The sequence below is a fragment of the Temnothorax americanus genome, unplaced genomic scaffold (assembly GCF_048541705.1).
Source record: "Temnothorax americanus isolate GAGA-0224 unplaced genomic scaffold, ASM4854170v1 Scaffold11, whole genome shotgun sequence".
Taxonomy (NCBI): Eukaryota; Metazoa; Arthropoda; class Insecta; order Hymenoptera; family Formicidae; genus Temnothorax; species Temnothorax americanus.
In genome coordinates, this window is record NW_027509242.1 from 149,703 (window position 1) to 163,382 (window position 13,680).

The following is a 13,680-nucleotide window of genomic DNA, read 5'->3' on the forward strand; positions in this document are numbered from 1 at the left end:
GATACACAGACACAGAGAGCGCTGAGCGGAGAAAAACGAGACAAAGGATGCTCGATATCAGTCGATCCGATATATCGTAGACTTTTTTTCGTTATTTTGCGCACTTCTTCGAGGTTATATCGATTGTGTGCCAGCGGAAGGCCCAAAAGCACATCGAGCACACGCGGTCGAACTGACAACGAGTCGAACGCAACTCAAGTGAATTATGCGACGCGGTTAGAATGTGGCGGAATGTGGCACGACGCCACCGCTTGACGCTGCTCGTCGGCCAAAAAGTATTTCTCAACACACGCATAACAATTATTTCGGGATCGTAATACAAAAACGTGACTCGTTCTCGTTAGTTATTTGTTCAATTCTGGCGGTTCTGGCAGATCTTTTTTGCAAGAGTGCCCGCAGCAAAGTTTCGTCTCTGTCAGTAGGGTCAGTATTCATCCGGTTGGTTCTTCAATCTACTTACCCGCCAAAAGTGAGTTTAATTAATTTAATTAGATAATTTCACAGAATCCTGTCATAAACGAGGAACGAGGAACGAAGGAAATAAAACGGGTGAAAGCCAATCAACAATACACCTAATTTATTCGGCTATCTGTGTAACGCTTAACGCATCATTTAAGACCGAAGTGAAAAATGAGAGAAATGGGGATGACACGGGCCAAAAAACTTACAACGCACATATATTAAGCAACGATATCAGTTTTTAAACCGCGATATAAGTAAATCTTGGTACGTGCGATAAACAGAGAGAGAGAGGGCTTCAAGTTTTTCCTATTATATATATTCAAATAAAAATAAAGTAAAAATAAAGTAAAGACGAGAGAGATGTTCAAGTTAAATAAATCACCCTACGCCCTACGACCACGTTTGTTTATCGAGTTATCTAGCGCGTTGAAATTATACCAATGTCTCTCGATAAGTATATCGCGGGCTTTATAAAGCTAATTGGTCGTCGATCAGCAATTTGGCAGAGATCTCGATTCTCGGCGGCTGGCGGCTGTACAACGCGACGATTATGCTTTAATTATTGTAGAGATGGGTCGCGGCGCGCTCGTGGCGATCGATTTTGATCACACCATCTGCGAGGACAACACCGACGTGGTAGTGCAAAACTTGCTGACGGAAGCGATACCCAAGAATGTGCGGAATCTGCGGAAATCCAGCGGCTGGTTGCCCTACGCGAACAAGATCTTTGAGCTCCTGCACGACAACTCCGTGAACGCGAGTCAAATCGAGGACATTATCGTCGGTATACCCGCGGTTGCGGGGATGACGGAGCTTCTCGCTTCCCTGCGCGCCAACGGTCACGAGATCATCGTCATCAGCGACTCCAACAGCCTGTTCATAGACTACTGGCTCAGGAACAGACAGCTCGAACGCGTGGTGTCACGGGTCTTCACGAACCAGGGCCGATACGACGACGACGGCAGGCTGAGGGTGGAGGCGTATCACACGCAGCACGCGTGTAAGATGAGCTCCGTCAATCTCTGCAAGGGCCAGATCCTGATGGACTATATTCGGGACAAACGCGAGGAAAGCGAGAGCTACGAGAGAATCGTCTACATCGGCGACGGGTGGAACGATCTCTGTCCGATTTTGCGTCTCTCTCAAGTCGATTTGGCATGTCCGCGTAAGGATTATCCCCTCGCCGATCGGCTCGACGACTCGTCTATCTCCAGGTCGACGAAGGCGAAAATTATACCGTGGGAGAACGGTACGGATCTACGACGCAATTTGCAACGGATCATAGAGCTTCGTTAGCGCGATCCGATCGTTAGATTTATCGTTGGTCGACCGAAATCGACCGAGTAACCGCAACGTAGTCGCTCTTTTCATTTTGCATTTGTCTATTTGTCGTTACGCGTCGATCTGTCCACGCCTCGCGTTTTGAACGTATCGTATAAATAATAATTTCTTTTTGTTTACCGTACGGTGTATTACGGGAATGTTCGTTTAACTGCTACGTAGAGGGTGTGCGCGTGCGCGTTACATCAAATTATTATAATCCAGAGACAATATTCTGCTACGGTACAATGATAACGATAATGAATTTCATATCGCTTCGTCCAATTAAAAGTGTAATATTGCTGATTACCGGCATACGTAGATGCTCACAGGGTACAAGCGAAAAGAGGATAATTCTCGCTTGTATCGCTGTAATGCTGGAGGCACGCACGCGCTTACATATACATATAAAACCAAGTAAGTTGTGTAAACTGTTTTTAAAATAAATCTGCCTCGCTTAATCAATTTAATTAGATTATTCTAAATCCTGACATATTTGAAATGCGCCAGCGACATTTAAAGCTGTCGGCAAGTTTGTAATTAATTTTACTAAATTTCGTTTACCAAACTGTATCAAACTTGGCAATGATTTATTTGAAGACGTGTATCGAGATTCCCTGTTAAAAGAGATCGGCACGAGTAGGAACGCCTTGCGCGAGTCTCGAAACGGAATATCGGAAACGCGCACGGTCGTGCGGGTGCGAGGTGCGATACGCGTTAAAACGACTTGTCGATATGCAATATGCAATTATGTAAGTTGCGCGCGCATTGTTAAGCGCGCTGACGCGGAGTCGGGTCAGGAGCGAGCCGAGCGAGGAGGTTAAGTTGGGCTCGTGACGTGCGCACGGCGCACAGTGCTGCACGGTATACTTGCGCCTCTGACGTTAATCGTTGCGTCGCGTTACGTTGAACCCGTTACCGCGTTACCGGTCGCGTTCGCGTGACCGATGCACTCGCTTCCGTGACGGTGCGAAACCCCCCAATTAGGGCCGTTCGAGGCTCGAGGGAGCATCCGCGGCCGCGGCGCGATATCTCGGAGTCTCGGACCCTTCCGACGGTCGTCGGTCGTCCACAGCGTCCACTGCGTCCAGTCTGCGTATAGCGAATTAGCGACCGAAATTCTACTTGCGATAAGTGATAAGCGCACGGTAAGCGAACGTCTCGACACGTCTGTCAATGCGTACCCTTAGTCCTTACAAATTAAGTCGATTCGCATATGGGCACTTTCGCGACGATTTTTATCGTAACGAGCGTCCGCAAATATTTGCGCTCTAGAGTAAAATGCGATTACCTACCCAAATTATGCGTACTTATTTTACCCAGTACGAGAGATATTTTCGTTACGATTGGAGTTCAGTCGCAATCGCGTTCCAATGCTTTTTTGTACGTAAAGAGATATTTTTTACTTTCGATTATAAAACGATTCTCTTCTCTCCGCGGTTGGTCTTCTTTCCTCAAAAAGCATCCACCAAAAACGCTTCGCGACTGCAAAATGTATATAATTATTCATACAAAGTCAATTATTCGTGATCCCAGGAGTAGTCCCTTGGGTGTGTATTTTTACATCCCGGTAAATAATATAAAAAAAAAATCAAGCTCAGCCAAACAGTATAGTTTACCGATTGAGAATCCATACCTATTCTTTTGCTGACGTACATATTGGCTATTAAGCTTATTATTCAACTGGATGTATCTTGTTCTCTTTCGCACCAGCGTCACTGCGAGCTTCTTGAATTCTAATTATATTTATATTCAAAGCATTTCTTACGATACCGAAAGAAAAGGCGCTTAAGAATGTTGTATCAATTAACCATTGAGGCACACGAGTACACGAGTATACTCTCAGTAGAGTCTCTAAGAACACCGGAGTCCAGAGAACCACGCACAAAATTAATGACGATTCGATAACATTGAACGTTCTTATCATACGTTCCGTCTCTAAGGCTATACTTTCATTTTCCCTGCAACTTTCACGATCCTTTTTTATCGGCTTTGTCGCATCCGTATCCGTTCCGCTATCGTCGTTTCTCAATCCCTGTGGCGTGCCGGATCCTTCCGCTGAATCTCGACGATGAATCTCTTTACTATCCGTCGAGGGAATTCTTAATATCGCAAGTGTATTCTTACACGTGTGCTTTCCTCGCATTTGTAGGATACAGGAGAGCAGAATCGGCAGGAAGTACACCGCGAAAGATGAGACGAACAGCTGTAATTTTAAGAACTTGGTCGAAATGAGGCATTCGTTGGTCGTATGCGGGGAACCGCTCTGTCTCGTCTCGGTATTAACGTAGCGATTGTCCCTTTTGTCGGAGAATGGATCCTCGATTGAATTCGGCTTCCTCTTAGGCTGTTCCCCGTCCTTGGGTCGATTCACCGAGCGATTATATTGATTTTTCGCTGCCGAATGTACACCGGCGGCTTGAATACGTTTCGTTATCTCGCCATATATTCGATTGGTGGAAACGAATGTTGCATTTCGCACGAAAGCATTATTGGCGGTCATTTGAGTTGCGCTTTGTTCTGTACTTGCGAAATGTGTCTGTGGATCCTCTCGATAACTATTATCCTCATTTTCAGCTGACCCTCGCGATACGCCGCTCAGGTTCTTCAACGCTTGGTGGAATAACGGTTCAATCGTTTGATTCGAATATATATTGTCGTTTGTAGATGAATCATGGACATTTATATCCTGTTCCATTAGCGTATCGTTTAGTCCTTCAACCACGCTGTTAATATATGTAATATTTTTTATATATCTCGTTATATTATTTGCTGAAATGTACTCCGTCAAATTTAGCGGCTCAGAAGCGTTAAGGATATTTGTGGTTCCGATATCTTTTGTAGAATTGCGCCTGTAACTTAACATAGTCCTAACTATATTCTGAACTTTAGATACTACTCGATCTATTTCTACGCTGTTTGATTTTGACTCGTTCGATAACTTTTTATTGAGGTTAAGGAAATAATTGTGTTCCGTTATGTATGCAACGGAATCAATGATGTTCGGATCGTCATCTGTAAGCGCGCTTGAAAATGTATCAAAGTCATTCATTGGAAAATTACTTACGAATACGCATTCGATGTCCTCGATATGTCTAACGTCGTTCATATCGCTATATTCGGCGAAATATAGAATTCCTACAACGAGAAATGGCACGAGCCAATGACTCGCGACGAGGAAGCTGGTCGGCTTTTTGTCGCCTTCTTTCGTTCGAAGCGTTCGAAATTTTAAGCTGTCTCTAATTCCCCGTATGATGTTGCTCCTGCTGGTCTTCGCGTTGATATCGTCCCGTTGTAGAGATGCTGGTTCCCGTTCGCTCTCTCGACGCTTGATTTGGGCATCCTTCGGTCCAAGTTGAGTATCTCTCAGCGATTTCACTGCGTTAGCGCATCTTTTCTTTATACGCGCTGCATCGAGATTGCATTGTACGATAAAGGTGAGTAAAGATATAAATGCATTTGTCGGTGCAGCGAGTAACATTCCATATTGCATAAATATATCTTTCATGCCACATGTTAAAGTTACATTGCGATCAACCTCGTTGAATGCCTCGCGCAGGTCGTCGGTCTGTAAGAATGGACCTCTGTAGTTGTCTTCGACTGTCCATGTATGGTTGGGCGTATCACTGCTGGTGTTATTCTGCCAGTTGTAACTCAATCTTATTCCAGTTTCGATATGATTCGCGAGAAGTATAATAGCTGTCAATGCGGAACTAACGACGTCAGATGCCGATAGAAAGTAAAATGGTGATTTCTTCTTGCGTTTGCATCCTTTCCACAATAGAATCACGAGCGCGATAAAGCTGGACAGTAACAGTGCGTAACCTGTTGCGTCTAGCACCGCCGAATGCATATCGCGATGGCAGGTCTTCCTCGATTAAAAATATTTGTCCGCTCCGTTCACTGAAACCGTTTGCATCGATTATTCTTAAAACTGCCACACCTTGAGATTGATAGAAGCCGACTGACGATGAGTAGAGCACTTGGCATAAGCATATGGGTACTGCATATTAGTACACACATATATATATATATATATATATATATATATATATATATATATACATATATGTGGGTACCCAGTTAGCGTGGCTAATGTAGCGAAGAGTTTAGATTTAACTGTACCGTACCGATAGTATATGAGGGCACAAAATACTTATCAATTTAAACGTTGCTAATGGTTCAACCGTCTATATTCTTACCGTTGTGAATTTTTGTATCGTCATTCGTTTTAATTAATTACATCGTGAAATTGATTGACGAAATATAAAAAATATAATTAAAAGTATATAATAAATGAAATATATTTAATGAAAGCTAGCGTTTTCGGTAATGCGCCAATAAATTATTTCTCATTACAGCTGCTATCGATATGTCTGTACGCCGCAGAAGTGACCCAGCTATGATTCAGCGGATTTGGGATACGATCAAAATCACGGTACATCAAAGGAGCTTACCTAGTAATGACCGCATGGTACGGCACATGGCTCGTGTTTACGGCTTTACCGAACAAGAAGCTCAAGAGGAGCTCGACAAGGCGGTCGAGGACGGGCTCGTCTTATTGAAGAAAGTACCCACGAAAAGCGGCGTTGAGCAAGAGAGTTACAGATTGCCGCCGGTAGACGTGTCGCGGGACGATACGCACGATTGGTACTGTTGCAAATGCCAACGAGCAGGTGCGGTCGAATGCTGCGAACGATGCTGCAGGGTCTATCACTCGGAGTGCCACGTACCCGGTAATACGAAATTAAAGATTTGTAACTTTTGCGAGGTAAGCATCTGAAAGCTCTCAACGCACGTATCTCGTATTGGCGCGATATCTTGTTAAAAGTACGACGTATGTTATAGAAAATAAATAGCGACGTATATCCCGACAAGATCGATCTCAATCATATTCTTGGTTTTACCTGTGGCCATCTGAAAGCGAAATTACCGCCGGAAATTACAAATCGTACCATTGTTTTCAATAACGATCCGATCGTTACACCACCCAACGGTTTTTCGGGATTGACCTGGGTGAGCGAGGGTGAAGACGCATGGCGGCCAGGGATTCTCATAAAGCGTCACATGGATTTGGCGGTAATGGACGCGAAAACGGACACGAATGAGTACAACAATCTCGCCGAATTTGAGGCTGATGCACATAACATTCTACACAACATCATAATATATCACGGAGGTAAGAGATCTACGCGTCGATGCATTTTCTTCTTTGAGCATTGTCGTCTCGTTATCTTGTCGCTCCAACAGTTAACAGCGTGATAGCGGACATGGGACGCACGATGTATCGAGACTGTTGCTACGACCTTCAGGAAATACGTCGTTGTGCGGACTGTTATCGTATATCGAACGAAAAATCCGAAAAAATGTGGTTCTGCATACCGTGTAATCCCCCTCATAAATTGGTCTACGCAAAGCAAAAGGGATACCCATATTGGCCGGCAAAGGTCATGCAAGTTAATGGCAATGTGTACGACGTGCGTTTTTTCGGAGGTCACCACATGAGGGCTAATATCGAGAAAGTTTTCATTCGGTCGATCTATTCCACCTTACAAAGTTTGCAGGTAAAAATCTAAATCTCAAATTCTAAATACTCCATAGTACTCTATAATATTCGCTCGATATCGTAACGGCGTTGACACTCTCGTATCGTGATTGCGATAGAAAAAAATCTTTAGAAAAATCAGCTGGATTGAAAAATTTTAGAAACTTATGCTTTCGAAAAGAAAAAGACGAAAAAAAGCTATAGAAACAAAGGCGATAGAAATAATTGAAAAAATTGAACGTACCACTGATTCTTGCTTTTAATTATGAAAGCGCTTGATTTCATAATTGATACAAAAATCTTTTATTTTTCTTTTTACATTTTTTAAATTAAAAACGTTTTTTAATAGATAAAAAAATCAACCGCTTGGAACAGGGCTTTCGAAGAGCTAAAGCATCATCAGCACTTGTTGCAAAAGTTGGGAAAAAATAAGGAGGATAACTCAAATGTAACGGAGGATCCTACGCCTGCGAAAATTCGAAAATTGGAATCGTCGAGTTCGAAGAGTGCGTCACACGGTTCTAGTTTGCCGAAGCAGCTGATTAAAGATTTGAGAGTGAGAGTCGAACGCTTGAGTTCGGACGGTAATATTGAAACGCAAAATGTAAACGAAGGAGACGTTGCGAAAACTAACGCCGAGAATGAAGAAAGACAGGTGCCTTGTTTACCTGTGGCGGAAGACGAACCCGCGAGAGAAAGCATAACGAGCACGTGTCCTCAAGGTTTAAAGAAGGAAGGCTCCCAAGAAGATATGGTTACATCTAGCTGCCAAGAACCGAGATCGAAGTGCGTTCTCGTACAAACCGAACAAATTCAAACGGATGGGCTTCCCGCCAAGGTAAATGTTTGGCCGAGTGCTTCAATCGCGTATATTCGCGCGGCTACGCTATTCAATTACTTTTCGACAACTGTACACTTTCAGATCAAAAGAGAACGCAGAACTTCGGAACAACCGACAACAACGGCGCTAGAAAAGTTGCGCCGTGAATTAGAACTTGAAAAGTGCAGAGAATTAGAGAGACTACAAGCGGAGCACGCCAAAGAATTGCGGCAATTAACCGATAGACATCAACAAATCGTATCCGACATCAAAAAGAAACAATGGGTACGTCTCTTTCGTCTTTCTGATTTTTTCTTTGAAATATATTATTCTTAAATATCTATCATTTATTACAGTGTTATAATTGCGAAGCTGAGGCGATATATCATTGTTGTTGGAATACCGCGTACTGCAGCACGGACTGTCAACAGGTTCACTGGCAGCACGCGCATAAAAGAGTATGCAGGCGTAAGCGCTAATTCACGTGACGAATATAACGAGTACAATAATATATAAGAAAGCGTTCAAACAGATTTAAAAAATTACGTTATAAAAAATATATATTATACGTGTGTATACAAGGTGTCTTATTTTTAACAGTCCAGCCAAATATCTCGAAAATGGAACTCGGCAGGCAAAAGTGTTTCAGACAAAAGTTCGTCCGTATCGTCTGGAGAACAAATAATGGTAAACTCTACAACTTTCTGAAAAATTTTTTCAAAAACGTTCCCTCTCCGAGATACGTGCCCTGATAAGATTAAAATAAATCACCACTCTGTATATACGTACAATATATTATAATATATATATATATGTATAGGTATAGATAAATATATATAATATACATGTATACGAAGGTGCAAGCACCTTTTAATGTATGAAAAAGAGTCTATAATTCTCTCAATTTGTCTATCTGGACGCTTTTGCACACCTATTATCGTATATATGTATGAATGTGTGCGTCTGCATGTATACAGTATCCCAGAAGTACTGCGATCAGAAACGAAATTGAGCGGAATGCCGTTTGTTATGTTTTTCGAAATCGATAATAGATTTTGCGTCGCAAAGAAAACTTTAAAGAATCTTGCGTGATAACTTAGAGAAAATTAAACTATTTAAAATTAACTGTCCGATTTTTAAATTAATCGAAGACTCCGAAGAACAAAAGTGTATCGAAATAAGCTGTATGTATGCATATATGTACAGACACATATCAGAGAATAGCCCGTGGAAGCACGTCAATATATTCTTGACGCCACGTCGACAGGCCTTCGTAAACTTCCTCTCTAGGAAGGACCGTTATACGTACACGCGGGTCTTAATCTTAAAAAACTATTTTTACTCGCGACAAGCAACACAACAAAATAGTTTTTAAACAATCATAGTTTTACACTTATCGATATTTATACATTTAGGCAACGGATTCTGGAATGAAATGACAATTGTAAGATTGTATGTGCGAAGATAATTCGTTGAGTACACACAGATTTGTTAATCTTTTTGATCTATTATTTTTCTAGATAAGTTTTTGTTTCGTATACGGTATATTATTAATAACGGACTTTAACGTAATTACGTCTGTCAATAATGTGCGAACAATTGTACACCGTTATATATATCCAGTCATTAATTATGTTTATACATATACCTTGGGATATATTATATCTTCATGATTCTCATTTTAATCCTTATCAGACTGAAATATATAATTTCCTTAAATAGAAACGGCAAGTTACACAGAAACATCGATATATTTATTTTATGATTTCAGGTAACAATCTCGCGAACAATATACAAGATGCTTTTACATACACGTTACATCTAACGCACGTTATAAAATCTAATTCGACACAACTGTTGCACCGTACGTTGTTGCACTTTCAGTAAATATTTAAATAACATAAAATTATTCATATCTATATACTAAAAATTACATAAAAGTTACATACGATATGTTTTTGCGTTATTTTATATTTTTGATTACTCATTTATATTTGTATCTGAAATTTCAATAACAGAGAACCATTTCCTTCGCGTCACAAATAACAATCGTAATATTGTCATATTACCGCTATGCTACAGCAGCAATAGACAAGCTCCATAGACTATAAATCAATCGCACAGTTACATAGATTTTAATTTATAGCGGCGCAAGTATTTAGTTTACCAGTGGGATTAAAATTTGGTCAAAATTTCAATTTTCATGAAAACTTGAAAAGAGAAATTAACGGGGGGGGGAACTAGCATATAAGAACACACCGTACGAATATAAGTTGTTCGACAAGAAAGATCCTTAACAAAACTTAAAAAACTTTTTTTAAAAACGCAGCGATAAATTAAAAATAATACGACACCGTTATAACGATCAAGTTCAAGTATCTCGCGTAGCTTTAACTTCCCTACCGACTACATCCAGGGCCATTTTACCCTTTCCCGCCGTTTCGGTAACTCGCACATACCTGGCGGTATCTATATTATTTAAAGATACGCGCTCCAACAACCGTACGTCAGACGGTTCCAACTTTTCTCCGAGTTGCCTTAAAGCGCTCAGTATTTCTCCCCGTTGGCGGTCGGCGACTTCTTCGTTCAGTTTCCCTAATTTCACGTCTCGATCAATTTGCGAGAGACGTTCCTTGAGTCCGGTAGGCTCCCGCTTACAAAACATTCTTATCACGGCTGGGGTTTGGAAGGCTGCGCCGACAGCCGCTCGAGTCGCCTGTCAAGAACGTACACGCGACCATATAGAAACGCACATCCCGCGATACGTCTTATCGTCGTAATTCGTTCAGTCGAGAAAACGTATATAAAATATATATACCAATCGCGTCGCTCCAAGTTCATCGACCAAAGTCACGTTTCCGGATATCATTCTTTGCAGACTCTCGTTAATTTCGCGGAGTTGTTCCACGGTGTCTTCCTTGTACTCCCGATACGTCGTCTCATCCAAAGTAACTCTGTCAACAACCGAACAACCAAGATAACTCGCAAAGAAGGAAAAAAAATATTCATACATGAATATACATACAAGGTAAATGTACCTATGTCCGAATACCTTTGGAAAAATATAAATTTTTAGAAATAAACATTTGGATACGCTATAGCTAAAGTTTCAAACTACAACTTTGAACTAAATTCGCGTTATTCTTATAAATAATAAACGCGTCCAGATATAGATACATGTCCGGTTAAACACAAAATTTGTAAACGTTGAAAAAAATGTGAAACGACGGAACGAAACGGAACCTGCAATCTTCCAAATCTTCCAACTGCTGCACAAGCCGATCCACGTGTTCTTCCAAATTCTTTCTGAGTCGGTCGGTCTCTGCTTTTCCGTGAGAACTCATTTTCGGCGAGACGAGCGTCGAAGACGTAGAACGGGACAGGGAAGGGAGGAAGGAAGGAAAATGTCTAGGTTAGATTAAAAGTGCCGAAACGCAAGGGATATAATCCTTCGCTCGTCAGACGACACTACATACGTCATAAGTCATAAGTCATAAAGTATTAGTTTGAAAAGGAGAGTATAACGTACGTATGTTTGCGCGCATACGTATTTACAGTGCCACGCTTGATCTTGATCTTTGAAAAACGTAGTATTGAGAACGGGACGTGAGATATATATTATTGAGCGTGTTCGCTCGTAATATTGCGGTTTAAAAAAAAGTTATAATGTTTCGGCAACGTTCGAAAACTTGGTCGTAAAACATCAATCCAACGTTCCGATTGGTTAGTCCAGAGAAAATGGTCCAATCACCGCACCGCTGTAAGTGGCTGCAAGGTCCGCAAGCCGAACGCGCCCATTGGATCGCGGACGTCGGATCCCGTTCGCATCGATCGCGGTACGTGTGTACGGACACGCTCCCTAGAGGGCCTAGAGGCTGCTAGAGGCGGCATTTGTCTCCTAGCTGCTAGCTGCTAGCTCCTAGGGACTCGGTCGACGGTCAACGGTGAAAACTTCGAGACCGAAGACCGACGCGAAGTTCCGACTGGTCCGAGAAGCGAGAACCGAGAACGCGGTCGTTCCCCCTACGTCGTTACAAACGTCGCCGACGCCGCTGCGGCCGCTGACGGGCAGTAGAAGCGATCGAGTACGCGAGTACGCGAGTACGCGTGGCAACGACTCGCGACATCGCGCAATTCCACACTCGCGGATTCGCGCGGCGCGGTGCGCGGTGCGCGGTGCGGCGCGACGCGGCGTGGTCGCGCGTCGCGCACAAGCGTATATCTCGTTTCTCTCGCGTCGTTGCTTCGTCTCCGTCCCTCGGTGACTGGCGACTGGCCGGCGAACACGATTATGCGAAGAGAGATCGCGCGCAAGCGGAACGTTCCTCTCTCTGGTGCGCGGGCCTGCGGGCGGTCGAGCCGGGTTACCGCGAAAAACGAACGATCGTCGCGCGGCAGCGGTGGGACCACCGGGACCCGCGGGATTCGCGGGAATACGTGGAAGACCCGTGCGCGAGCGTGGCCCCTGCGCGACGCGCGGAGTCGCGGAATCGTCTTCGTTGAGCGAACGAGGGAGCGCGAGGCGCGAGGCGCGAGTGCGTTCGTTCATTCCCGTGTGCTCGAGTGCTCGTTCCATCGTCGTCGTCCCTGCCAGCCCCGGATCGCCGCGATCGTTCCGATCCCGTCGTCGTGGAAGTCGCGCGGAAACGGAATACGCGAGAAAAGGAAAATAACGTACCTATGAGTGCGAACCGCGGGAGATCGCAGGCTTCGAAGGTCAGTTTGCACGAGGGAGACCCACGCTCGCGATGAGCATGCCGACGAAGGGGAAGCACCACCACCCGTCCCACCACCATCACCCGCAGCATCGCTCGCAGCCGCAGCAGCAGCAGCAGCAGCCGCCGCCGCCGCCGCCGCCGCAGCCGCAGCCGCAGCCGCAACAGCAACAACTCCATCATCCCCCGGCGCAGCATCAGCATCAGCATCCGCATCAGCACCAGCACCAGCACCAGCACCAGCACCAGATCATCCTTAATCAGCCCATCTTGCACTCCCCGCAGACCTACAGTGCTGTCGTGACTACCAACACCCGCTTCTCGAATGCCGGTAAGTCTTCTTTTCTCGCATCCATCACCCTTTTCCCTTTTTCCTTCGGTAGTCCATCGAATCTATCGTTTGTCGAGCGATTTATCCTAACGCCGCGAGAACGTGCGCGAGGGTCTCCCCTCGTGGCCTCGTGGCGAGCCTCGCTGGCTCGCTGGCCTCGCCGAATCGTCCGACCGCGCATGCTTCTCCACGGGGGGGAAAAGCGTTGTTCGAGGTTAGGACGACCACGCGGCACGTGGCACGTACGCCGTACGCCGTTTTCTCTTTTTAACAACCAACCGCTAACCTACGTCGTATACGTATCGAGGGAAGCTCGGGTCCGATATCCGGGCGAAATGAGAAATAATAAAAAGAGGGAAACCGGAACACCGGAAGTAGGTGTGGATTGCCGCGATAAAATTTTCGAAATTTGCGAATCGGCACGCCAGTGCCAGTTTCTCCGTCTCTCTCCGGGACCGGGGAAGTAGACGGTCATCTTTTCCTCTCC

The 13,680-nt window shown here is 44.2% G+C and overlaps 4 protein-coding genes across 7 annotated transcripts in view; 2 read left to right on the plus strand and 2 right to left on the minus strand.

Annotated features, from left to right (window-relative positions):
• The first annotated feature begins 35 nt into the window (after positions 1–35).
• LOC143905101 (zinc finger MYND domain-containing protein 11) lies at positions 36–9,689 on the plus strand. Of its 2 annotated transcripts, XM_077420256.1 has the most exons (9): positions 36–423; positions 505–726; positions 1,031–1,711; positions 6,144–6,553; positions 6,631–6,961; positions 7,033–7,346; positions 7,677–8,165; positions 8,250–8,432; positions 8,504–9,689. In XM_077420256.1, the coding sequence occupies exons 3-9, from the start codon at positions 1,033–1,035 to the stop codon at positions 8,624–8,626; spliced, it is 2,529 nt and encodes an 842-aa protein (XP_077276382.1). In that variant the 5' UTR covers positions 36–423; positions 505–726; positions 1,031–1,032; the 3' UTR covers positions 8,627–9,689. The 2 variants fall into 2 exon arrangements, with proteins under 2 accessions (XP_077276382.1, XP_077276379.1); XM_077420253.1 differs by lacking the exon at positions 505–726 and having other exon boundaries at positions 39–469.
• Positions 3,130–5,291, minus strand: LOC143905125 (uncharacterized). Of its 3 annotated transcripts, none has more exons than XM_077420322.1 (3): positions 4,850–5,291; positions 3,419–4,634; positions 3,130–3,267 (listed from the first exon to the last, which is right to left on the minus strand). In XM_077420322.1, exon 2 carries the CDS (start codon positions 4,478–4,480, stop codon positions 3,458–3,460), a length of 1,023 nt encoding a protein of 340 aa, XP_077276448.1. In that variant the 5' UTR covers positions 4,481–4,634; positions 4,850–5,291; the 3' UTR covers positions 3,130–3,267; positions 3,419–3,457. The 3 variants fall into 3 exon arrangements, with proteins under 3 accessions (XP_077276448.1, XP_077276440.1, XP_077276437.1); XM_077420314.1 differs by having other exon boundaries at positions 3,419–4,640; XM_077420311.1 differs by having other exon boundaries at positions 3,419–5,291.
• Positions 9,690–9,879: 190 nt separating the features above from the next.
• On the minus strand, positions 9,880–11,725 carry LOC143905207 (protein LZIC). The gene is made up of 3 exons (XM_077420457.1): positions 11,391–11,725; positions 10,966–11,101; positions 9,880–10,863 (listed from the first exon to the last, which is right to left on the minus strand). The coding sequence occupies exons 1-3, from the start codon at positions 11,489–11,491 to the stop codon at positions 10,519–10,521; spliced, it is 582 nt and encodes a 193-aa protein (XP_077276583.1). The 5' UTR covers positions 11,492–11,725; the 3' UTR covers positions 9,880–10,518.
• A 450-nt stretch (positions 11,726–12,175) lies between these two features.
• The window catches only part of Eif4g (eukaryotic translation initiation factor 4 gamma), a 42,173-nt gene continuing 40,668 nt past the window's right edge, over positions 12,176–13,680 (plus strand). Inside the window, exon 1 of the mRNA XM_077420215.1 lies at positions 12,176–13,193. Within this exon, the coding sequence (XP_077276341.1) occupies positions 12,896–13,193 (298 nt within the window). The 5' untranslated portion in view covers positions 12,176–12,895. The remainder of the gene's footprint in view (positions 13,194–13,680) is intronic.